This window comes from Manis javanica, chromosome 2, assembly GCF_040802235.1.
Source record: "Manis javanica isolate MJ-LG chromosome 2, MJ_LKY, whole genome shotgun sequence".
NCBI lineage: Eukaryota > Metazoa > Chordata > Mammalia > Pholidota > Manidae > Manis > Manis javanica.
This window is the reverse complement of record NC_133157.1, coordinates 124,405,946-124,431,282: the sequence shown is the minus strand read 5'-3', so window position 1 is coordinate 124,431,282 and position 25,337 is coordinate 124,405,946. Positions and strand designations below refer to the sequence as shown.

The following is a 25,337-nucleotide window of genomic DNA, read 5'->3' as shown; positions in this document are numbered from 1 at the left end:
GTACAGTAGCAGACTTAGGAGAGACTGAAGCAATGAGAACACAGAAAGAATTAAGGTCTGCTACTCACAAGAAGATTTTAAAGGGCCCCATGAAGGTTACGAGGACCCAGATGGAAGCAAATTAGATGGGACATCAAATAGGATTTTGCTAGAGCTATGGCAACAACTGAAACCAGAGCAGCAGTTCCAGCCATTAAGACCAAAGAGGCAGAGGGTCAGAGCCAGAGCCACAAGTCTGGCCTGTGTGTTTGTAAGACTTCCTGCTGGAGAGTGAGCCAACCTCACTCGAGCCCACACAGGAAGGTGATTGGGGAACATGGTTTGACTGAGGGGAAGGTTGAGGTATCTGCCCTGAGGGAACAGGGGGGGTGACCAGAGGCCACATGTTGAAATAGCTATCCATTGGTCCCCAGTGAAAATACAATGTGTCCTGGCTCTGGTGGACACAGGGACTGAATGTTCACTGATTCATGGAAACCCTGAGCAGTTCCCTGGGACCCCCACTATCATAGGTGGATACGGGGGTAAGTCTATCAGAGTGAAACAAGCCCAAACCCTTTGGGAATACCCCCAAAAGAATATACTGTGTATATATCTCCTATCCCTAAGTATATTTTGGAGACTGATATCCTGCAGGGTGTATGGTTGCAGACTACTGCAGGTGAGTTCAGACTGAGAGTACGTGTGGTAAAAGGCTCTTCTGAGGTGACATGGTATGCACCTGCCCATATCTTTGCCTGTGCTTCTGCAGGTGACTAATACCAAACAATACAAACTGCCTGGAGGGCAGAGAGATTGGAGAAACTCTCCGGGAGCTGGAAAAGGTGGATATTATAAAGCCCACCCATAGTCCTTTCAATTCCGCAGTGTGGCCAGTAAAAAAGGCAGATGGCTCCTAGAATGTGTCTGTGTATTACCCCCTATGCCTGCTGCTGTCCCCTCTATTGCAGGCCTGATGGATACCCTCAGCCATGACCCATGAACATACCATTAGGTGGTAGATCTTGGTAATGCCTTCTTTTCCATTGACATTGAGCAGGAAAGTCAGGAACAGTTTGCCTTCATGTGGGAAGGATGGCAATGGACTTTCACCATCCTTCCACAGGAATACCTCCACAGCCCCACCATCTGTCACGGACTTGTAGCCCAGGTCTTGGCTACATGGGAGAAACTGCCAATGGTGCAACTGTACCATTATATTGATGATATCATGCTCACATCCGATTCTCTTTCAGATCTAGAAGGTGCAGCACCTAGATTGTTGCAACATCTACAGGAGAAAGGATGGGCTGTGAACAATACCAAGGTTCAGGGATCTGGTTTGTCTGTCAAATTCTTGGGGTCTTCTGGTCGGGTAAGACCAAAGTTATACCAGAAGCAGTTATAGATAAAATCCAAGCCTTTCCTACCCCTACAACTGTAGCATTGCTACAGGAGCTTTTGGGTCTTCTAGGCTACTGGAGAGTGTTTATCCCACACTTGGCATAAATTCTGAAGCCTTTAGACTGGTTGGTACAAAAGGGTGACAGGTGGGACTGGGATGAGACATGTGCATCTGCCTTTACTACAGCAAAATGGACAGTCAAGGCCATGCAGGCCTTGAGTGTGATAGACCCATCAAGGCCCTATGAGCTGAATGTTCATATGACTGAAAACTGTTATGGCTGGGGTCTCTGGCAGCGGCTTGAATGAACTTGCCAACCTATTGGATTCTGATCACAACTCTGGAAAAGGGCAGAGGTACAATACACTTTGGTAGAAAAACAACTGGCTGCCGTGTATCGCCTTGCTGGCTACCGAACCTATCACTGGAATGGCCCCAGTAAAGGTAATAACCACCCATCTATCCCATCTTTGGGTGGGTACAAGAGTGGACCCAAAAGCCAAGGAGTGGTGTGGCACAAAGGCCCACACTGGCCAAGTGGGGTGCTTACCTACAGCAGCGTAGTGCCCTCTCTAGTAGCCCCGTGAGTGAAGATTTCCCAACACTTATTGAGGCTGGTGACATATACCAGTGAAAAGCAGGAAGAACTTGCTTTTGAACCATTAGTAGCAGAGAGTCCCTATCAGAGGGAAGAGCCCCTATACCCGAAGATGCATGGTACACAGATGGCTCCAGCCGTGGGCAGCCCCCAAAATGGAGGGCCATAGCTTTCCATCCTAAGACTGAGACAATATGGATGGAAGATGGTGAGGGGAAGAGCAGCCAATGGGCAGAGTTACAGGCTGTGTGGCCTGTGATCAGCCAGGAGGCCTCCCCTATAGTTGTCTGCACTGACAGCTGGGCTGTCTTTCGGGGCTTGACCCTGTGGCTACCAACCTGGTACCATGCCAACTGGCTGGTTTGTCACTGAGTCCTTTGGGAGTGAGAATTGTGGCAAGACTTAAGGACCTATAGTCAGACTAAAATAATTATAGTATGCCATGTGACAAGTCATTTGCCACTGGCATCCCCAGGAAATTATGAGGCAGATAAATTGGCCCAGATATGTTGGTTAGAAGGAAAGCCTGCGTCTGACATAGCCCAATGGCTACATCAGCGTTTGTTGCATGCAGTGCAAAAGACAATGTGGTTTGTAGCCCATCAGTGGGGCTTGCCTTTGAACTTTGAAGAAGTTAGTAGAGCCTGGCAGAAGTGTGTTGTGTGCTCCAAAAGGGACTTACACTGAGTTCCACAGAAACATGGCACAATAGCTAAGGGGCCTGTACCCCTCATCAGGTGGCACATAGACTATATTGGGCCTCTACCTGTGTCAGAAGGATATCAGTATGCCATGACTTGTGTGGACACAACTACTGGACTTCTGGTTGCTTTTCCTACCCATTGTGCAGACCAGCAGATGACCAAAAGAGGCCTGGAGCATATCTTTGCCACCTATGGCTGACCACAGGTAATTGAGAGTGATCAGAGCGCCCATTTTACTGGACATACACTTCAAGAATGGGTGCCACAGCTGGGAATCAAATGGAAGTTTCATGTGTCCTACAATCCTACCACGGCAGGCATGATGGAGAGGCACAGTGGCTTGTCAAAATCTGGACTAAAGTCAGATACCGATAGTCTGTGGGGATGGTCAGTCCGCTTATGGACCGTGCTACGGCATTTGAACAAGAGGCCCCCGAAAGGGAGACCTGAGCCCCATAGACATGTTAACACATATGGCTGCCTCCCCTATACAACTGCAAGTAAAAACCAAGGAAGAATCACTGAAGCCGAGGTTTGACCACCAGAATAACATCTTGCTGCCAACACCAACTGCACTGAACCCCGGAGACTCCATTGAGTGGACGTGGCCTTGGACCTTTCAACACATGGACCGACCATGGCTGGCTCTCCTGGCACCTTGGAGACAAAACCTGGAAGCTGGCCTCCTCTGTATTCCTGGGATAACAGCAGAGTGGCCCCCAAAGGTCACAGTAGTATACCCTGAATGGCAGGAAGGTAGGAGCATCTTACCCAGGGAATTTTGTTTTTTCATTATGGCCAGTGCATGCACCTCTAGTAGCACTATATATAGGCCCTTCAGTAATCCCCATGGGGAAAGGAGTAAAAGTATGGTATACTAGACCTGGAAGGGACCCCCTTCCTGCTACAGTCCTATCACAGGACCACTTTCTTGAATGCATCCTACCTGATGGACAAGATTTGCCTATGTTGGTGTCATTAAAACGTGTATCTTATTGTCCCTACAGTCTCTGTGGATTGGGAATGTCCTCTGGCTTGAGGATTATTATAATTTTTGTTATTAGGAACCTCCTCTGGCTTGAGGATTATTATAATTTTTGTCACTTGTATCAAAATCTTGTTGTATCTAAATTCTTGTTATTGTCTCTAAGTTGTTGTTTTCCTCTGTTGCTGTTGTGGAATCTGGTTGCAGTACTCCAGCGTTCTCGCACAGGGACCATTGCAGAAGATTGAAAGTGTATAGATTGTAAGGCGAGAATTCTGGAGGGGTGGAGTGTGGGGAAGTTAGGCTTCCTATGGCCAGAATCCTCACTGAACTTAAATCACCTGGTGATGTAACTGGTCTGTTGCTAAGCTACTGCTTCCCCACCTTTAGGCAAAAGCTGTTATTGCACTATATAGAGAGCTCGGCCCAGTGTCCTGGGCAGAGGCAGAGTCACTAGTGCTTGACCTACCACCGGGAGAACAAGCCAGGTAATAAACCCTTTCACCCCAAAGAATGTTTGCTGTCATTTTCTTTGGACACATTGAATCCATAGCAAACTTGCTGGGGGCTGAAACCCATTGGCAAGACACAGTATGACCCTTTTCTCTTACTCTCTGCCTTCAAATATGTTGTTCTTGTCTATGAAACATCCTTCACTCATGTCCTGCTTATAATTAGAGTTCCTTCAAGACAGAACCAACACTGCTCTGGCACAGACCCCCTAGCCTGGCCCCGGGGGTATGTGTGGGGCATCTCTGAGTTCCTGTGTGTCGGCACAGTGCACATCATGCTGTGGAAGTGGCAGTGTGTCTGTCTCTGCCACTACTTTCCAGTCTTGTATTCCCAGCATCTAAGAGTGTCTGGTAAAAGCAGAAATGAGTAAGCGAGTAGGTCCTAGTCTCCTGGGCCAAGTCTTCACAACCATTTTCTGTTCAAGAAAAAAAATCCCCTTATTACAATTTGAAACTTTAGTTAGAATGCTCACTCCTTTGTGATAACTTCTCTATTCAGCAGATCTCCCAAAGAAAGGTCTTTGGCCTCATGAGATTTTGAGAAAGTGAAACAACATTATGAGAACAACTCTGCCAAACCTTTTTTCTTGGTCTTCCTTGACATTTACAGCCTGTATCTGATCAGAAATTTGTCAACTCAAATGAACTGTTTGTTATAATGAACCATTTTTTAATATAGTACTGAGTCAACACCTCTCTCCAAGAAGGTCACAGTGCTTTACATACAGTCTAAATTGTCTTCCAAATATACCTGAAGTAGGGTGACCACCCATTCAGAATTCTCCATGGTCCCACAGTCCAGAGCTCTGTGAAACTGACTCTTTTCCCCTCCAGCTCTGGGAAAGGCTAAAACAAAGTTCAAGTCTACAGTGGCAGTAGCCACTCTGTTACCACTAATCTCTCAGCAGCTGCCAGAAAACCTAGAGTCAAGTCTTAGCATGATGTTGGTCATAAGCTGCATGGATCAAATTTTTGTGGAGCTTGGAGGCAGGAAAATTACTTTCACCTGACGGGATACTGCAGGTGCTGTCAGTGGCACCACTTGTGGTTCCATGTCCAGGTCTCCTGTTGGGCATTTTGCAGACAGGAATTGTGACTGGGGGACTCAGCACCAAAGTAGGAGTGCAGCGCTTAGATTTCTGAACCCAACTCTGTCATTGACCAGTTAGGCATCCTCAGTGAAGTCACCCACTCCCTTCAGACCTGTAAATTGAGCACACTGGACTGATTCCCAGGGCCCAGACTTTCTTGGAGCAGAACGATTCTGAGTCCTCACAGAGTCACAGCTCCCAGATTTCCTCCTCCATAGCTCCATGCACACTGCATATTATCTGAATGCTCACAGTGCTCTGTCTATGCTCCTGTTCTGATGTGGGTGCTGTTTTTTCTTTATTATATGTGCACATCAGCCCCTGTGATGGATCACAAGCTCCCTGAGGGCAAGAGTGCTGTTCATTTCATTCACATCCATACCTCATGTAGGCATCGCCTCCCTCCTGCACCTGTAGCCTGTGAATCTCATCTGAGTTGTTTCAGCGTATTAACTTATATAAGCCTTTGCTGTGTAGAAAAGAGACTCTACCTCCCACCCTCTACCTGCTCCTTCATCAGCTCCCTGGAGTTCTTCCCTTACAGCCATCTTGATGAAATAGTTATCTCCACTTACCGTATCTACATTCATCTTCCCTATTATCTCCCAACTTTCTCCTATTTGCCATCTGGCCCCCACCACAGCACAGAGACTGCTTTGATAAATTCCCTAAAGCATTTTTGTGGCTGATCAAGAAGGATACTTGGGTATTGTCATCACAGCATCTGACAGCACTTAATCTGACCACTACCTGTTTTTGTAACTCCCCAAGTGGCTCTATGGGACTGGCTGCTCCTGCCTCTGCTTCTCTACTGCCCTTTGCTCTGTCCTTTTTAGAATCCTCTTTCTTCTCTCAGCTTTGTTCCCCACATCTTTCCCTCAAGCCTGGGTGTGGATACAGTGAAGATTCCTGTGTCCAGGATTCTCACCTGGCACTGATCACCTAGCTCACTACACATGTGTGGGCAATACGTCATTATTAACTCTATATAAAGAGCCCTTCCCAGTGCTCTGGGGAACATGGTGGCGTGGCTACAAGGCTGCAAGAGAGCAGAGCAGAGGCTGGAATGGAGGACAGAGACTGAGATGGCTGCAGGGGTAGAGAGGCCCAGAGGCAGGGACCGGCTTGCTGCATGCAGACTCACTCTAAGTGGATAAGATTCTAGTAATTGACCTGCCGCTGTTGGAAATAAAGTTAGGGGAGTTCTTTCACCCCAAGAATGTTCTACTGTCATTTCTTTGGTTATATTGAACCCATAGTGAACTTGTCTGGGGCTGAAACCCTTTGGCCAGACACTGAGACCCAGTGAGCACCTCATGCTCAGCAAACAGGTGATGAAGGCATCTAGGTACTCACAGCACTCGGTCCACCTCCCTCTAACAGGATCCTTCCCTCCATTCCCTATAGGATAGAAGCAATACTCCTTAGTCCACATCATAGTTTCCAGTTTACTTCTGCCTGCTTTTTAGGTATATATTCCAGTCTTTTCTGAAAAGACTGATCTACTTACCCCTCAATACTCCTTTGTCAGTCTCTCCTCCAAAATTGGATTGTCAGTAAGTGTTATAGGAATATGCATAGATCCCACATCTCAAGGCCTATGTTCTATGCATAAGAGCACCTTGCCTTTTAGAACAAATGGAGCAGCTCTGAATTATTTAGCCTCTTGTCCCTTGACAGTACACCCTCTTTCCTCTTCCTCTTGTGTTTTGGAGACCCTGGCAAGCATGAGCTGAGTGTGGTCCTGCCTGCCTGATAATAATTGCCCATCATATAAGTGCCAGAGCCAAGTACCATTTCCCTTTCATTTAAATTAGATAAAGCCCAGAGCTGTGGCCTGCAAGTGATGGAAGTCCACTGGGGAAATTAAAGGTTCAGAGAGAACGGGACCCATTATAATAAAAGCATTTGCACAGCCAGTGATTCTATCTACCCTGTGGCTTCCATGTTCCTTGGGGTATGATGAAATATGAAGTAAGAGGACCTTTGGAAGTAGCTTGAGGAATTTATTTTAATTGGAAAAGGGGGCGGCATTCTGTGCTTGGAGTGAGCTCTGTGGATTGGGCACAGGGGTGTGATGGGCATTGCTTGATGAGCCTTAGGCCCCCAGTTCTGCCGTGATCCGGAGTCTTGGCACCACTTTCTTGCAGGTTCTTTCTACTCCACATGGGCTAAACGAACACAGTCATAAGGTCTGTGCTTCCCTCCTGCCCTCCCTAACTCTCTCCATTATTTCAGTAGCTCTGCATTCCATTTCCATATTTTATATTTAACAAAGATTACATAATGGTGCCTAAATCAATCAATCATTAGACCTTCAAATGACTCATAACTCTGAGACCTAAAAAATCCGTTCAGCAGACAGAATGCCCAGAAGAGACGCAGACAGACTGCAATGAAATTTGTAATAATACAAAATAATAACAGGCGAATTTTTTTACCACATCCTATGCCCTGTTAACTAAGCACTTCACTTGCATTTTCTCATTTAATTCTCTAGGCCCTGCTATGCAGGTGTTACCTCCATTTTGCAGATGAGAAAACTGAAGCTCAGAGCATTTAAGACATTTGCCCAGGATCACATAGCTATCTCGAGTGGTAGAACCCAAACTACCTGTAAGATAAAGACAGAAGCTATATTAAATAGCAGAACCAGGTTTCAAACTCAGGTCTGACTGCAAAGGCCAGGCTTTTAGATGCTGTGTCACAGTGCCCCATGACTTAAAAGGATTCTATTCCTGAACATAAAGCCCAGGATGTCATTTTAATGTGGTTACTTTTAGCTGGGATTGTTACGTGTGTGCCCTTACAACAGCTTTAGTAACTTTCATGTTGACTAGTCTGGGATTTTTGAGTGTTCCTACAGTTGTTCAATCTGCCTTTACTTTCTCACTTTTGTGTTTTTAGATGCATCATCCCATTCAGATGAAACCTGCAGACAGTGAAAAGTCCAACGGTAGGTGTTGATCAACTGTCTCATCTAACACTGTTTATTTCAGTGAAGAGGTGCGAGTGGGAGGGAAGGAGCAGCCAGGCCCAGTCGCTTTCTCTTGGGAAGGCAGAGCGATCTGCTCCCAGTTACACAGGCCTCACTCTGCTGCCTGGGAGTCTCTTGGAGATATTACAAGATGTGGTTTCCGTGTCCGTCTGTTTGGGACTTGCTCTGTGTGGTGACCCCGTGGCTTAGGCTCTGGTTTGCTGCCTCCTGCAGAGCAGCACAGCACTCCTGATGGGGAGGCGGGACCTTCCACGGTACAGAGAAGCTGGGGGAAGAGGGGTTGCTCACAAAGAAGCAGGCTGGCTTTTTTCTCCCTTCAGTTTCTTCCTCTTTGGCCTGGAAACTGGCTTACTGTACTCTTCTCTAAGTTGTCCTGATGCATTTGCATCCCAGTTCATTCAGAATTCAGTCTGCTGATTAAATAAATGTACGCTCTGTGCAAAAATATGCATTTGATGAGGTCCATGAAATAATTCGAGATTTGCCTCTCTAAGACACAAGAGGGTTGATAGCCACATTTCTCTCTTAAGTTTTTGCTTCCATTTTCAACAGCCTTCTGTTCCTGTTTTTTTCTTTGAATTTTAGTGAAATGTGTGTTAAAGGGATTTTCTACCTTCTCATACCTCAGACGTCCCTGTCCCACAAGACTGACATAATCAGTACTGTTTGCTTCCACAGGCAGCTTGGCACCTCATTAATTAGTAATCAGGGCAGAAGCCATGCACTGAGAGATCTGCATATCTGCAAATGTAAATTATGATTGGGCTCTAAATCTCTCCACAAGGTACTTTTTGCTAATTGTGCCACATCCCATTTTCTGGCTCCTTCACAGACTAGAAAGTTTTGAAGACAATTCTGAGTCTGTTGTGGTGCTGGCACTTATTTGTCTGGCGGGGAGTAGCCTTGGGTGCTCTGTCCACCAGCTGCTCATCAGCCACACAGCCTGAGAGTTGATTCTCTCTCCCCTCCGCTGCTTTATCACAGATGTGGCATTCAGTGTCAGAGGGTGTAAGACCTGCTGCTGCTTTGTTGGAGGGCCTTGGCCAAGTCACTTGATTCCTGCAATCAGCAAGTAGTCATTGATTTCTTACTGTGTGCCAACATGTTGCTAGGGGCTGGAGCTGCAGCAATGAATTTTAAGAAGGCAATAATACAAAAGACACTGCCTTGCCCTCATGGAACTACTTACATTCAGTCTACTGATCTACTGCATATAGTAGTCACTGAGACAAAATTTAATCCCCTTTTCATAAAATGGGAATAATCAGAGCTGCCTTGTATACATTGACTTTTTTCTTTTCAGACTCATATAAAATATTTGTAACCATGCTTTGTAAATGATAGAGCACTTCTATAAAATATAGGTGATTGTTATCAGCCAGATTCTTCCCTGGCCTTCCAGGGTTCTGCATTGAGCATGTTTACCCATGCAGAAGCCACATACTATACCAATCCCTTGAGCTTTCTTGACTAAGAAGTGCATGTCTGCAGTCTGTTCTGTTCCTTGTGGGAGAGAAGAGAGAAGAGGGATGGGTCCTGTCCGTGAAGGTCATTTTGGAGCTTCTGGCCACTAAGATGTGCTCCCTGTCCTTTGGCCCCATAATTCTATAAACTGTGTCAGGACAAGGTCCACAGAATGAAAGTCTGTAGAGAAGGGTTTGTCTTATTTCTGAACCTTAGGTCATAGTTAGAAAACTGTGGTGAATTAGAGAACTGAGTTGGAAACATTTGACTCCAAGGACCCAGACAGTGGAACCATGAAAGGGTGTCGTCTTTTGCATTTCCCACTGTGCAGGCACAAAGCCACCTTGGTGGAGCCTCCCCATGGGCTAGCTGTGGCACGTCTCAGAATGGGGGCTGCCCTTGCTGTCCAGGGCCTACACTGAACACTGAGGGGGATGTGTGCTTTGGGTCCAGAGCCGCAGCAACAGGGCCAAAGTGCCCTCAGTATACCGTTTTACACAATTTCAAAAGCCAAGCAGGATTAAGCCCTTTATTACTAAGATGAGAAAATATCTAAAATGCCATTTTTCAGGAAGCAACTTGGGGTAGCAGTTAAAACTATTTTGAGGAGCCCGGACTTGACCCCTGACCCCACGGTTGTTGGCCGTGTCCCTGGGCAGGTTCCCCAGCCTCGCCAGCCTCTGTGCCCATCTATAAGAGAGGGCAGCCATGCTCAGTCAGCTGCACTCCTCTTGTAACGCCTGCCTTACAAGGCTGGCTGGGGAGTGAAGAAGGTGACTTCTGCAAAAAACTTAGGAGACCTGGCACATGGTAGACAGGCTCTCTGCTGAGTTATGGCCCAGTGCAGATCAGCTGCAGCAGCCCTTTGGTACATTTTGAGCAGCAGAGGCTGGGCTGTTCATACCAAAGCACAGATCTGGTCACATGAAAGAAAGGCCCCCCCCCCCCAAACCTTCTTGTTGGGTCATTTCTTCTTTGCTTGGTAGACTGACCTTCATTTTCTGAATTTCCAGTAAAAAATGTCAAGAAGTATAAATGGACAGAAAGCTCCTTTATAGTGCTCTTCTTTATGGAGGCTCAAATGAGCCTCACCTGGCAAAGGCATGAACCAGTTTTGAGGTTCTCCTTGTATCTGAGGAATTGGGAGAAAAGTATAATTTTCTAAAGCAAGTGATAAAAGTCATAAGCCTTTTCTTATTCCACATGGTAGTTTTGACAGGTAAGCATAGTTTCCAAAGCTCAAAGAGCACAAAGATTTCTTTGACTCAGATGCTCTGAATAGTTCCTGTGGTTATGCAAGAAGTGTAGCAAGCTCTCGCTGCACTCTTAGTGAGCTTGCTGACATTTATGGGCAGCACAAAGTGCTCCTTGTGTTAGACTGCTGCAGTCTTCAGTGTTGCTATGGTCAGGGTTCTAAAACTTTCTATTTGCTGAGCAAGAAGGGGCTGCTAATCACAAACTAATTAGTGATGGGCAAATGAATTCCTGAAAAGCAATCACTCTTCAGAAGCAAGCAATCTATCTAAAGATTCTGACAAAGGAAACTTCTGTGGTGAGCCCAGACGTGTTAGGCTGCTCTAAGATCCGCCCTGCACTTCAGTATTCCACTGAACAGGCTTCTGGAATCTGCACGGCTCCCTGTGGCCTACCCTGTCAGCCGGCTTGGATTCAAGCTACAGCCTCTAGCACATTCATGCAAAGTCAGCACAACACCCTTGCCCAGGGGCTCCTACTGGGCCACATGTCACACAAAAGAAAAAAAAATCCCACTCTGGATTAGCAGTAAAATGTTGGGGCCCTTAAGAAGAACACACTGAATAAATACCTGAATTTCAGCAGAATCTAAATTCTTTTGTTATTTTTCCCATTGCATATAGTTCAGTGATGGCACAGGCTGGGTGTTTGAGGTGTGGACTTCAGGTCCCAGCATACGCTTGCACAAACATAGTTGCTTCCATTCTATCTACATCAGAGGGCCTGTTTTCCAACTTTTAATCTCCATCACTATCGTACCAGCTGTGCAAGACTGAGAATCCAGTGCAGTTGCTGGATCTAAAGTTGTCCAGTAGAGACAAGCAGAGAGGTTGGCTCTGGGTCTGCACTCAGGGTCTCAGTGGCTGGAGCCACTGTTGACTCTCACTCCATGCTCCAGGTCAAGGGGGCTGATATACTCTGTAGGCAGAGCATAAATCCAGCCTGCTTTAGCCCTGTGACCCCACAGCTTGTTGGGGTCCTAGGCCTCAAATCCAGAAATGCCTTTAAACTCCCTCTTTTCTCAAGGTGTCTGAAACCCTGAGTGGCCATGTGTCAAGTTCAGGGCTCACAGGAGTCGAGCTGACTAATTACTGTCAGGGTAGGGTGCAGACTTGTAGGCCTCCAGTAAAGACAGGGGTCATGGCACATCCCCAGCCAGTCACTTTCTGCTTTACTGGAAGATGAATAATTTTGAAATTCAAGCGGAAAGACTCACGTATTTGGAGGCAGTAATTAAATGCCATATGTTAGCACTAACACATTGAAAAGTTGTTAATTAATTCAGTCTGCCCCAAATCCAGGTGTGACTTTGACAGATTGTAGACCAGGGTGTTAGCACAGACTTACAATTTGAGATTTTTAAAAAATGAAGGTTCTATTCCTCAAACTTAAAAAAGTCCCCATTTATAATATTAACCCCTTCTCATACCATGGAAGAACTTGAAACAGTCGCTGGCATGCAACACCTTTTGGTTCTATTATTCTAAGTGATGGAGGTAATCCCATCTGTATCACATTTTGTATAAAAACGTGTTTCTCCTCCTTCACTGGTTATCCTAAAGGAACACAGATATTTTCTAGAGGGCAGCAACCCTGTCTTTTCTTTTTTTTTTTAATTCCCCTAAAGCATTTAGCAGAATACTATGGGCACACAGGTTTGTTTAAACAATTGGCATTTTTGTGGATTGAAAAACATGAGACTCTTACTACCTATGAATACTTAGAAAAACCCCTCAAGAAATTCATCAAAAGTCGATGAAGACGTTAAATGAATTCAAAATAAGTATGTTTGTTTAAAATGCTGACAAAGGTGTTTTGGGAATCCTGAGAATGGGAACCCCAGGAATAACTTTTATGACTAAACTTTCACTGGTCCAGCAGGAAAAGCATAGGGAGAAGACAGCTGTTCTGTGCAGGTGCCCCCATGCCACCATGGAAGCAGCCATGCCCCAGCTGGTGAAGCATGCAGCCCCAGTGGCTCTTTCCCGGGGTCAGGTGTCCCTCCCATGGGCACCCCCACTCTGGCGCGTCCGGGCAGCTCTCTGGCACAGAGCTCTCCCCTGGTGGTCTGTCCTAGGAACTAGCTGCCCTGGTCGCCCTGACCCCAGGCTGCATCTCCTCAGCTCAGTCTGTGGGCCCCGCCTCCCCTCCCCAGGCTGCAGCCTGGAAACCTCACCTCACATGGGCTGTGGCACCGTCAGCACCCAGCTCAGTCCTATCTTTCAGGCATCACTGTCCTTTATTGTCTTATGTCTGGTGTCTTGAAAAATCATTGTTTCATGTATTTGTCTGGTTTGGGGGTTTTTTTGGTGGCGGGGAGGGGGTAGCAGATGGATAATCTGGTCCCAGTTACTACCTTTTGACCAGAACTGGAAGTTAAACCCATGGATTTGTTTTTTATTGTGGTAAAATATACATAACATAGAATTTACTGTTCATGATGGTTAATTTATGTGTCAACTTGATTGGGTCATGGGGTACCCAGATATTTGGTTAATCACTACTTCTGGGTGTCTGTGAGGTTGTTTCTGGATGAGATTAAATTTTAATTAGTGGATGAATAAAGCAGATTGCCCTACCCAGTGTGGATGGGCCTCATCCAAAGAGATAGACAAAACCACCCAGCTACTTCAGCTAGCGAAAGTTCACCAACATCAGCTGCCTTTATATGTGCACATATGCACCAACACACACACACACACGAGTGCACGTGCGAGGAAATCTGCATCTTGAGTAGCATATGGATGGTGTAGGTTCTAAATTTTTTTCTTAGCTAATACTTGTTACTGAAAAAAGTAAGAGTTATCTTCCATCTTCCTGCCTGAGTTTACCCTTCATGATGCCTAGGAAGTCAGAATTTCCTTATAAGTAGTTTCCACTTTACGTTTTTCACCTCAGGAAAAAATCCAGCTTTAGCTTACTCAGGGGCAGCATACTCAGTTTACTGCAGCATCGCCCTGAAGCTCAAAGCCTGCAAAGTGTTTGCACTGACTGCCCTAATTACCAGTGGGCCAGAGAAACCAAGGACCAACTGGGAATTTATCATTTGCTCTTGTTTAAAAGAGCCAAAACCAAACTCTTCAGGATAAGAACTGCAACAAGAATTCTTTGTCACGGCCCTAGATTTGCCATGGTTTCCTTGGGGCGGGGATCCCAGATGACAGGAAAAGCATAGACAGACAACTAGAGCTGAAGTCGGCCTTCCCCCCGCCCAAGTCAGTGAGTTCCTTCCGCTGGGGGAGCGCCGCATCCTCTCAGACCCACGATAGAGCCCACAGGAAGGGGTCCAGCTCGCAGGGGCTGCCTGGTGTTGGAGACGCACCAGCTCCCACCGGTGCCCAGCAGACCACTAGAACTTCACCTTCTCTGATGGGAGAGAAAGGAACTTAAATCTAAATTTTTTTTCACCTACTTGAGGTAGGCAGGTCCTCCACTGCCTCACACTAGGAACACCCATTGCTCGCATCTCATGTGAATGAGTCTCAGCATGGATGGTGGCCTCAGACCCTCTGTTCCTCTTCTTAGACCTCAAACCCCTCTCCACAGGCACAGCAGAAAATGGTCCACCTTATATTAAAGTCAGGCTGCTTCCCTCCATGTACCCAGAGTATCCTTGTTTCCTTCCTCTGTACCCAACCCAGTTATCACGGTGCCCCCCATCCTGCTACCAGTCTGTCTAGACACTGTCTGTGCTTTCAGGGCTGGCTTACATCTCACAACTTCCTTCAAGCTTTCTTAAACCCTTTTGTGCACAGTTTACAGCTTATAATGTTGTGGAGTTGTGATTTTCATCCTTATAGCCTAGCATCTCTGCCTCGTCTGCAGAGCTGTCATGAGTGAGGAGAGAGGGTGGGACTCTGAGCTCCAGTATTGCCCCCACATTCCCCCAGCCTGTAGCTGAGACACCTTCACTCTGTTGAGAATCAGGAAAGAGAAGAGAATTCAGCCTCCATTTTATAGATGACAAGACTGAAGTCCACATAGGTCAGCTCATTCTCCAAGGTCACATGTCACTAACATCAGAGTTGGAACTAGAACCTCGGTCTCCTGAATCCTGAGTTGCTCCCTCCCCATGCCTTCTCTGCTTCCTCTGGACTTGGAGGAAACCCAGTCAAGTGAGAAGAGCCCAAGTTAGGCTCCTGTTTGCTGAAAGACCTCGGACAACGCCTCGCCCACACCGGTCCCTAAGGATCTGTGTTAGAGTCGGATGAAACCCCTTTCCCATCTCTCACTTTCAGTAGGAGTTTCTATGACTAGGAGTGCTTAGCTGTCTAACACAATAATCACATGTGGCTTTTAAAATTCAAACTAGTTGAAATTAAATAGCAGTAAAGATTCACTTTCTCCGTCACACTAGCCACTTTTCAAGAGCTCAGGAGCCACATGTGGTCTTAGCAACAGCAGTGGACATCACAGAGCTTCTCCCTTCCTGCCGAGTTCTCCTGGACAGCATCACTTCTGAGAGAACCACCCTGTGCTGCAGGACTGCTTCACAAACAGCTCCCAGAGGGCACAGGCCATGTAGTTTGGCTTGGGTTCCAAAAGCAACTGGCCCTAGAAAGTCTAGGATACATACTTATCCATTAAATGAAAATGAGAGCTGTCCTGTCCAGGGAAAGTATAAAAGCCAATTAAATAACAATGACAAGATTATAATTCAGATACAAAACACAGGTCTCTGCACAGATGTGGATGGCAGGGTCCTTCCCCTAAGCAGGACTGTCAGAGCACTGGTGCAGCCAGCTATCCTTTTTTATAATTCTAAGAAATGGATTGAGAAGAAATGGGAAATAAGCAAGACTTCTCCCCAGAGGCTACTATGACGGTCTTTTCCTCTCTCCTAAAAAAGGCTCCAAACTCTATCCTGAAATCAGTTATAATTGTGCCTTTGAGGCTGAATGTAAGCCATTTATACAGAGCACAGGCTGGTAGGTTTTGAGGAAAATCTCCAGGTCACCACAAATAAACCTTCTCTAATCTTCACCCCTGTCAGTTTCCAAGTTAGAGTGGGGACCGGTGCTCAGTTAGCCTGTTATGATACCCAAAATGAATTTCTGTTCATCAAGAATCGTACACCAAGTGGGTAGAACAGCGCCGTTCCTGCCTCGTTCTTTTGTTTCTGTGTGCGTCTCCAAGAGCACGGGCCATCCAGATGTGAGTCTCAGGAGCCGCAGGTCCATTCCCCTCCCCACACTGCCTTCCACTTTGGTCTGGCAGACAGACTGTGTGCTGCCCTGGTGAGGGCCAGAGAGCCTGTGCTGCAGAGAGAAGGTCGTTTCCAGCCAGCCGGAGACACGGGCATCTCTCTCTTCTCTCTCATTCTTGTCTGGATCAGTGTGAAAGAAGCTATTTGAATTTGGGTGGGGAGAATCTTCCATCCCACTGAATGCTTTCTTATTAAGTTGTGTACCCTCCTGCACCACATCTCCCTGTTGTTTTGCCTCTCCCGGCCTTTGTCTTTCCCTGTTGCTCAACTTAAGAGAACATCTCCAAAAATACCCAAATTAAAATCTCCATCCAGAAATCTGTGTGGAATGGTAGGGTATAGCAATTACACAGAACTTTAACATATTGGTAAACACAGCTCTGTGAGCTTCCAAAGGGGGACAAGGACTTTGCTGGCTCCGTGTCCCCTGCGGATGGCACCCTGTGAAGCAGCAGCTCCCAGAGAGGTGCCCTGTTCAGGAAGGGCCAGGTGGGAGAGCAGAGGCAAAGTGGTGTGTGTGGAGGAGGAGGGCTGCCTGGAAGCCTGAAGACTTAGCCTGCGGACCAGGGCTCAGTCTTGGGACCAGGACCTGGTTTGGTGTGGGAATGAAGCACTGATTACAAGAAAAAAGACAATAGCTTTTGCTCATTCCTTATTTTTATCTCCTAGCTGTGGAAGACAGAAAATTGTTCATAGGAATGGTTTCGAAGAAATGCAATGAGAATGATATCAGGGTGATGTTTTCTCCATTTGGCCAGATAGAAGAATGCCGGATTCTCCGGGGACCCGACGGGCTGAGTCGAGGTGAGGGCGCCATCTATAATGTCTCTGCCCGTAAGCGCTAACCGGAGCTCTGTATCACAGGCGAGGTAGATGCAGCCACCGCATGGTACGGAGCAAGAGGTTGCTCTGTCAGGCATCCCATGTGACAGCGCTTTCCAGCCTGAACTTTTCACCATAGCTGAATGATCTCCTTTTATTTCTCAGGTCCAGAAGGTCTTGGTGCCAACATATTAGCTCAAGTTATCATTGCCAGATGGGAAGCCAACAGGCACCCTGTTGTTACACATCCCTTTTCAGTCTCAAACTGGAGTAGACTTTTTTGGGGTGGGGGTGTGAGAGATACTTGGAGGGTGAGAGTCTCTGTTGTTTACCTCCTAGTGTTCTGGCTTTCTGCTTGTACCTGAGAGAAATGGTAAGGGTATGGGGCTCCTGACAGTGATACAAACCAAGAAAAACATCGATGTCCCCACACAGTGCAGAGCAGACAGGGGCACATAGTAACTGGGCCCGTCTTGGGGTATTAGGATTTTATTTCAAAGAACAAAACTCCTAGATGCCTGAGCCCACGAAGTCCATTAAGTGACAGAAATGACTTCATCCACACAATTTTAGGCTCCTCTTTGTCACCACAATAAGAGGCAAAGGCTGTTTCTCCGCACATTGATAAAAACCAGTATTTTTGCAAGGAGCTATCCAAAGCAGCTGGAAATGACTGTTCCCTCTCCATCTGCCTCCCCCTTGACAGTGCCACACGCCTCCTTCCTTAAACCACTTATAAGGATTGTCACCGAATGTTAACACTTATCTGATGGCAGTGTCCTGACTCAGTCCAGGGAGGCCAGAGGGAACATGTATATGCACAACATATTTTTCAGTTCTTCTAAGAAATACATGTTTCAACATGAAGAAAATTCCATTCTGTTTATGCAATTTTCAGTGTAATTTCCTTGGGACTCATTAGAAACTTCTGGTCATCCCACTGGCCGGTTCCAGGGCAACACTGCCATCCCAGATTGCACATTGAAAGGAAAGGTTGGGTCTGAAGTATCAAAGCACTAATTCCCACCCATCTCCTTAGCTTTACCTAAATTCAGCACCAAGTAAAGGAAGCATGTTGGTTCTTTGACTTTAGACACAAAGCTTCATGATGACAGCTGCTAGAGTGGGAGGCACAAAGAACAAAGCCTTCCGCCTACATCCGCCTCCAGAGCCCCAAGTGGAGGTAGTCTGGAGGCAAACCAGGAGGAGGTAGAAATGCTCCAAGCTTGCCACCCTGTTTTCTTCCCAAGGTGGTTTTAAAAAGGGAAGGAGGGAGGCACAGAAATTCTGAAGCTCCGTGATGGAGCATTCCTCAAAAGATGTGCCCTTCCGAAAGCTGAACAAGACTCGCCACTGGGTGTGAACCCTGACGAGCAGAGCCAGTGCCTCAGGCTGATGGGCAGCTTCCCTGATGTGCTGTTACCAGTAGCATTCAAGGTATGGCTCTAGTGACCCTCACAACCTCTGCTCCTCTACCACCTCACAAGCAGAGGGATACTAGGATTTCCCCACTAGCTCCCTCTGAGCCTCGAATCACACTGTCTGATTCTGCTGCGGTCGTGACACCCACTTGCCCAGGTTGGCAGCCAGAGCCGAAGAGAGACTACCATGGGAAGCGGCGAGTGGCTACATGAGGAGTAACATATGGAGGAAACCCAGGGTAATATCTTGCAGCCCTTTTCTGCAACTTTGGTAATTAGAACCCCTGCCCTCTTCTGCTCTTTCTCTCAGCCCCACTTCTGAGTTAGCATTGCATTTTTCATTCACCAAGGCAGCCCACAGAAAGTACAGAAAGAAAGGCCCTGAACACAGTCATAAAGAAATGTGCCATGGCTCAGAGGCTAGTGACTCCAAGGCCCAGTCCCGGAACTCTGACATGAGCCGTCACCAGAGTCAGTCTGTGTGGCTGCCTCTGCCCCTCAGTTGCCCCATTCATAAATGGCAGCAGTCAGACACCTGCCCTGCTCATTTCATAGGTGTGGTGGAGTCTTGGGACAAGCACACCATCTGTGTGGTCAGGCAGAGACCTTGGCTGAAGTAGAAATGCTTGACGTGCCCCCCGCCACTGCACTGGACTGACCATACAGTGACGCGCTCCCACCTGCTCCCTCTGTCCAGTGGGGGGACAGTGCAAGGAGCACTATGCCTGCAGCCGCTAGTGCTTCTTGAGAGCCTGTGCGTTATTTCTGCTGACAGGACTTTGAAGCAGCCAACACTTTGCTAGGAAAGGCAGGATGCAGTACTTGGCAAGAGAACTTGGCTAATTTGATCTGCCGTTTGGAGAGCCAAGCACACGCCTCCAGAAGCAGCATCTTTCTGGAACAAGTTAGGGGAGCACTCTTGGTCGTATTTAATGCAGCTGCTGGCTTAGTGTTGAGGAGTAGGACACTCCACCCTGCCCCCCTTTTTTTTTTCCAACAGAAAAGTAATTTCTGGTGAAATGATGAGAACTCCCTTTGGCAAAAAAGAAAATACTCCTTTATAACCATTTGTCCTGAATCATAAAGCCAGACAGTGGTAGGCTTTTCAATTAGCAAGACCCAGAGACCCCCAAATCCAGGGGGCTACGCCTGAATCAGTGTATTTGTTAAAAGAACAATTCTCTTTCATGCTACTGTTTGGCTTTCTTTTATTAAAGAATTGTAGTTTTCAATCAAGTATTAGTAAGTGTCTCCCATTAGTGGCCCTGCAGATGAAGGATGCTCAGTGTTTCTGCTCTCAATGCCTGTTGATGGGCTCAGCTGCTTAAAAATAACTAAATAAAAATTCAGTGAAATAAAAGCTTGGCTGCTCAAAAAAGTACATGCTAATACTAAACCAGGGTATAAGCTAGTCAATAAAAAAATACACCATTTCACTATGATGAATGATGGGTGATTCCCTTTCCTTTTTTTGCTTTTGCCCCATTCAGCTAAGAGTACAGATGAAGGAAGCAAGAGTACCCCCTCCCCCACAGGTGTCTTAAGTCACAGCTCCCCTGCCACATCAGTGTGTAAAGTCGTCTCTGATAGGCATTAAGATGAAGTTTCTCCTGGCTGGTTGACTCAGTTGCCCTCCCTGAGTCGGTCATGTGCTGTCAGGACCCACAATGGCATACCTTTCAAGAGCTGCTCAACTTGCAGTTAAAAAAAAGTCATGATCTATGTACTGTCAAGAAAGACAGCTTCAGAAGTCCCATTGTTACTCCAGCATCCAGAGCAGAGCCCCATTCCAGGAAGTTCATGATTGTCCTTGGACATGGTCTAGCTCCTGCCAAGCAAGCCGAGCACTCAGCACCCATCAGGACCGTCTCCTTCGCACATATGCCCACATGCATCTAAACGTGCATCCCCCCTTCAGAGGTAGCAACCCATTCTGCCCTCTTTTCTGATTTGGAAACCCTGGTTTGAGATGCTTTCCAGCCTTTGATACTTGGTCCTTCTGCCATCACAGAGCAACTTCTATCAGCCTTCTCTGAGAAGGCAGGCAGGATACCACAAGCCCTCATATAGCAAGTCACGTGAGACGTTTGCTGTCAGAATCCAAGCTTGAGGCTTCTAAGCCAATGCAGTATTTCTCAGGATCACCTTGGCATGATGCTTCCCTAAGATACACAGGTTCTTACTTACCCATAGTCCCACAGTCAGAGTGGACGATCTGGGTCCAGGCTGTAGGGTTCTCCACCTGAGAACTGAGTATCTGTAACTCAGAGACAATGAAGGAATTTATTTCATTTTTCTTTCCATGAACTTGCAGTCATACCTTCACTGCCATTTAAGGTAACTTTACGCTTGTTTAAGAATATCCCAGCTGTGTTTATGGTGTTCCAACATTCTGCCAAAACCCTTGACAATGAATTGGCAATATTTTCAGGGATGTTGGCGAGCACAGACTGGATTCAGCCATTAACTCCTCATTTGTTTTTGTTATATCTGATCAGGATATTAGGATAGGGCTTTGACTTTTAAATCATGTATACAGAGAGGACTCAGTTTTGGTGAGGACATTTTAGTCTTGCCTACAGTGCCTAAACATTCAGATGTGTGGGGTCTCTTCTCAAGGGTGAGATCCTGCCTCCTGTTAAGTCCTAGTCTGCACTTAGCCTCACATGCCATAAACAAATAATCTGCCCATGGCAATTTTAAATCAACTAACCCAGTCCTGGAGGATGGTTCATTATAGTATTAATGGTGATGCTCTAATATCAGACTGATGGCATACATTTAATAAGCCTTGCCAGTGCTAGAAAGACCCAACAAGGAAAATGGGCTACATTTAGACCTTTCTGCTGCCAAATGGGAATGTATAAACAAGTTTTCCGTAGGTTGAAAGTTCTTTTGTGCTGCTCAAGTTATTTTAAATTATGCTTCCTTCCTTTGAAATGTAGCAGACGGCTGCTCCTCTGGCAAAGCAGCAGCAGAAAAACAAGAGGTCCTTGCTGGCTTTGTACCGGCTTTTGAGAGTGCCTGTTTTGGAGGGGGGTAGAGGGGTGGTACAGAGCAAGAATTCATCTAACTCTCTCAAAATTCTCACGTAGCTGAGAGAAAAGGTAGAACGCCTGAGTTAAGATACCCTTTCAATTGAAATGACAAGTGTAATAGATGTGTTCCAAAATCTTCTCTGTGACAGAGCTACGTGCATTCTTTAGATCCTGTGTGTAGGAGGAAATTACTTTGAGAAACTTTTCCTCTGTCAGTCACTTATCAGCTTTAGGGCAACCTAACTGAAATAAGTAGGTTTCAACCTCTTTCATTTCTCTTAGCAATCTCTGACATTCTGAAAGCAGAGACGATAAATAATTGCAAGGTAAATTACAGGTTGACCACATTTACAGGTGGCTTTTATTTTATTTATTTATTTATTTGCTCTTACGTATTTGGAGGCCTTAAGGCTGTCTTACCTAACCCTCCCCAATTCCCTCCAAAAAAGAGAGCTTCATTTTTTGGTACCTGTATCTTTTTCCCCCAGCAGACTTCATCCTGCATGTTGGTCGGTGGCCAGAGAACTGACTGCTGAGACAGCACATACAGCAGTCTAGAACAGTGAAGGGCTGACCCTCCAAAGTCAGAGTGGTTGTCATGTCAAGACCCCGTGAACCCCACTGCTCTCAGAAGCTCACTTTTAGTAAAAGAGGGAGACAGTTGACCTAGGTTATTTCTGTCCAATGAGAAGTCGTCTGGTGGGCTTGTAAAAGAATTTGGCAGCCAACCTCCAGAAGGACTTAGGTGACCCTGTATTGGTGAAAACAGGTTTGTGGTCCAATCCAAAATCCACCATGAAGTTTTCAGTGGTGTCAAAAAGAAAATTAAAATCTAGCCATAGGACTACCATGACCTCTTGTTTTACAGAAATTGCAAAGGTTAACAAGCTACCAATCCATGAAACATTTGGTTCTGAAGTTGCTTAACTTCAGAGTGGCACAGAGCGAAATTTTTCAACATGCACTCTTACTTCATAAATGACAGTAATTTTCTTTCTTAAGTAATTGAACACAGCACACAGTACAGAACTTGACAGAGCCCCTAAAGAGACAAGTTCTGTCTTGCTGCACCACCGCCAATAGAGTAGAAAGGTTAAAGAAGTCAACAGATTTGTCAGATCTATTTTTTGGATGTGAGGAGGATTGTGTAAATTAGATTCATGAGTCAAGTTTTAATTGCAGCTTCCAAAGAGGGAAGGGCAATGGTTCGAGTTTATAGAGAGATCATTTTATTGTTCTATTGCTAATACTTTTCTTTTGAGACCTGTTAATTGTTGTATATTTCTCACTAAGTTATTTACAAAAGTTCTGCTTGTTCTGAAATTGTGGTAAATGCATAAAGTGTGCCTTATTGATTTTTGTTGACATTTTACTTGTTTTTTATGCATTCTTAACCTCCATTTGGAAACTGTCAGTTGGCACATATTCCTGGCTAATAATAGCAAATGGAGTGAATGAAACAATCTTGATGTTTAAAAGCAGAGTTAGTCCAGGCTTTGCATGGTTTCACATATATTACCATTTGATTATTTACTTTTGCCTCCATTGTAGTCTCAAGAAATGGAAGAAAAAATCTCTTAATGTTATTTCCTCTGTTAATAATGTTGGTGCTAATCACAGTGTCTTTGAAGAGAAATTACTTTGAAATAGCTGGTAACTTCGGGACACTATCATTGTAGAACTGAGTATCAGTACAGAAGCAGCAGAGGTACTGGCTTCTGCCCCCACTCTCTTATACCCATTGTGAGATGCCTTAGAGAAGGCCGCCAAATTGCCTTTATTGATATAGACAAAAGCTACAGCCAGTACAGGTACAGTCAGCGTGATTACCAGTGAGCTTCACTAGCTGCTGGGATGTCAAGAGAACTCGACAGAACAGGCCCACATTTGTAGTGAGCTAGACTGCAAAGCCCGTAAGGCCAACTTAACTGAGAAGTGAATGTAAGACGAATCTCCCATGTACTGAGAGTTTTTTTGTATTAAAAATTATAGCCTGATGAAAAAAAAATGCATTGACTTATTTTCATGATTGGATGTGTTGTGCTTTGGGGGTGATGGGCAGGCGTTTCTTTCTCTTACTGCTGTTTGATTAAAAGGTGCCATTACAGTATTGACTTGATAATCTCACCAGGTACACATTCAGAGCAAAAGAAGAAAGTATCTTTTATGGCTCATAACTCAATTTACATAAACCAAACAATGTGCTGCTTGTTTGGATGTAGGACGTTCCATTTGGCTTACTGGCCACAGGGACAAAAACCTCACATTGTTGATGCCAGAATTCTGCTTTTATGTGTTCACTCTGAGATGACAACAGGCTGCAGCCTCTCAGTGTTTAGATCTGCTTCATTTGGAAATCTTTTAAGTAGTAATAATAATGTTTTGAGGAAATTGAGTGGAACACTGAATTATTCTCTGATACCTAAGTTCAAACTGTGCAAGGCTAAAGAAGCTGAAAATCAATGCACTTTTAAAGTCATTAGAGATCATAAGTGAAATAAGTCTGAATTGCTTTAGCTAAGCTTTTAGTGTGCTGTGGTATTATTATAAAATCAGCCTGAATCTGCATTAATTTCACAGCCTTTTTCTCTGAGAAGCCCAAGGGTGCATGATGAATAAAATGTAAATTTCAGAAAGCAGTGTTTTTATTAGTGAAAAGGGCAATGAGCTGTGTATTTGGAGCGGTGACCCGCATGGTGGCAACACTGCCACAAGAAGCCAGAATAGTCACTGTAGGGTCTAGCCAAGAAAAAAATCGCCACAGAAAGTTTGATGGGTCTCACAGGAGACATTCAGAGAAATGTACATTGTCTTGTGTATGTCAGACTTTAGGTCCACTCTATGATAGATATCCTAAGTCATGAAGATTTTATACAAATAAGGAATCCAATGCAAATCTTTAAATTTCACTTTATATGCACTGTTGAATGTTCTCAGAGTGGTAGGGCATTTGTTTTTGTTCATAATTGATAATTACTACATAGTTTGTATAGAATAATGGTATATTTGTTTGCATTTGTATAGTTTCAATGTATATTTACAGATATATATTTTAGACCCCCCCCAAGTAAATATATTTATTTGCTGACATTTCAAACTCCTACAATTAATTTGCCCTTGTTGTGAGGATTTTATGTGCTACTTAGAAATGCAAAAATTCAAAATGTAAAGCCCTAAATGTATGGATGCCCTAAGTAAAGATAACCAGCCAAGGAAAAAATGTAAATAGCAACTTTTTATTTTAGAAAATGCAAACTAGATCTTGCTAATTTCAAACCCCCATGGCTAAAAAAAATGTACTCAACTTCCCCTTCTCTCCATTTAAAAAAATAAACTAATCAATCGATAAATCTTTCTGCTTTGGTCAGATTAGCAAGTCAGCACTGTGCGTCAAAAGCAAAATAAGATAAAACCAGAGAGCGAAGTTGTTGACTCTTCTGTACTACTGAGAACAGTGTCGTCTTGTGGCGGTTCTCGTAGACTGTGTTGGTTTAACAAGCGTCCAACCCTTTTGTCTTGTTGTTTTTTGTCTTTCCTGCTCCCTGTCCCCTTGTTTCCCACAGGCTGTGCGTTTGTCACATTTTCTACAAGGGCAATGGCACAGAATGCAATCAAAGCCATGCATCAGTCTCAGACCATGGAGGTACTGTATCATCTGCCCTTTCTTTGTTTTCTTTGTGCAAATGATGGGGAATGGTAAAGCAGCTCTCTCCTGTGCGGACTGTTCACATGACAATCACAGACTTACTCTTTCACCACCTCTTCATTCATTCATATTCATTCTCTCTCTCCCTCTCTCCCCCTCCCTCTCTTTTTCTCTCTCTGTCTCTGAATTTTTCCCCTAATGACTGGAAATGTAT

The 25,337-nt window shown here is 45.3% G+C and overlaps 1 protein-coding gene across 20 annotated transcripts in view; it reads left to right on the top strand.

The window, feature by feature from the left end:
• The window catches only part of CELF2 (CUGBP Elav-like family member 2), a 735,687-nt gene that overhangs the window by 663,468 nt on the left and 46,882 nt on the right, over positions 1-25,337 (top strand). For 19 of the 20 annotated variants that reach the window (XM_073229339.1, XM_073229334.1, XM_073229337.1 and 16 more), the window contains 3 exons: positions 8,182-8,230; positions 16,866-17,000; positions 25,041-25,120. In XM_073229339.1, the coding sequence (XP_073085440.1) occupies positions 8,182-8,230; positions 16,866-17,000; positions 25,041-25,120 (264 nt within the window). Of the gene's footprint in view, positions 1-8,181; positions 8,231-16,865; positions 17,001-25,040; positions 25,121-25,337 lie in introns of those variants that run through there. The other variant, XM_073229343.1, reaches the window with a different exon arrangement.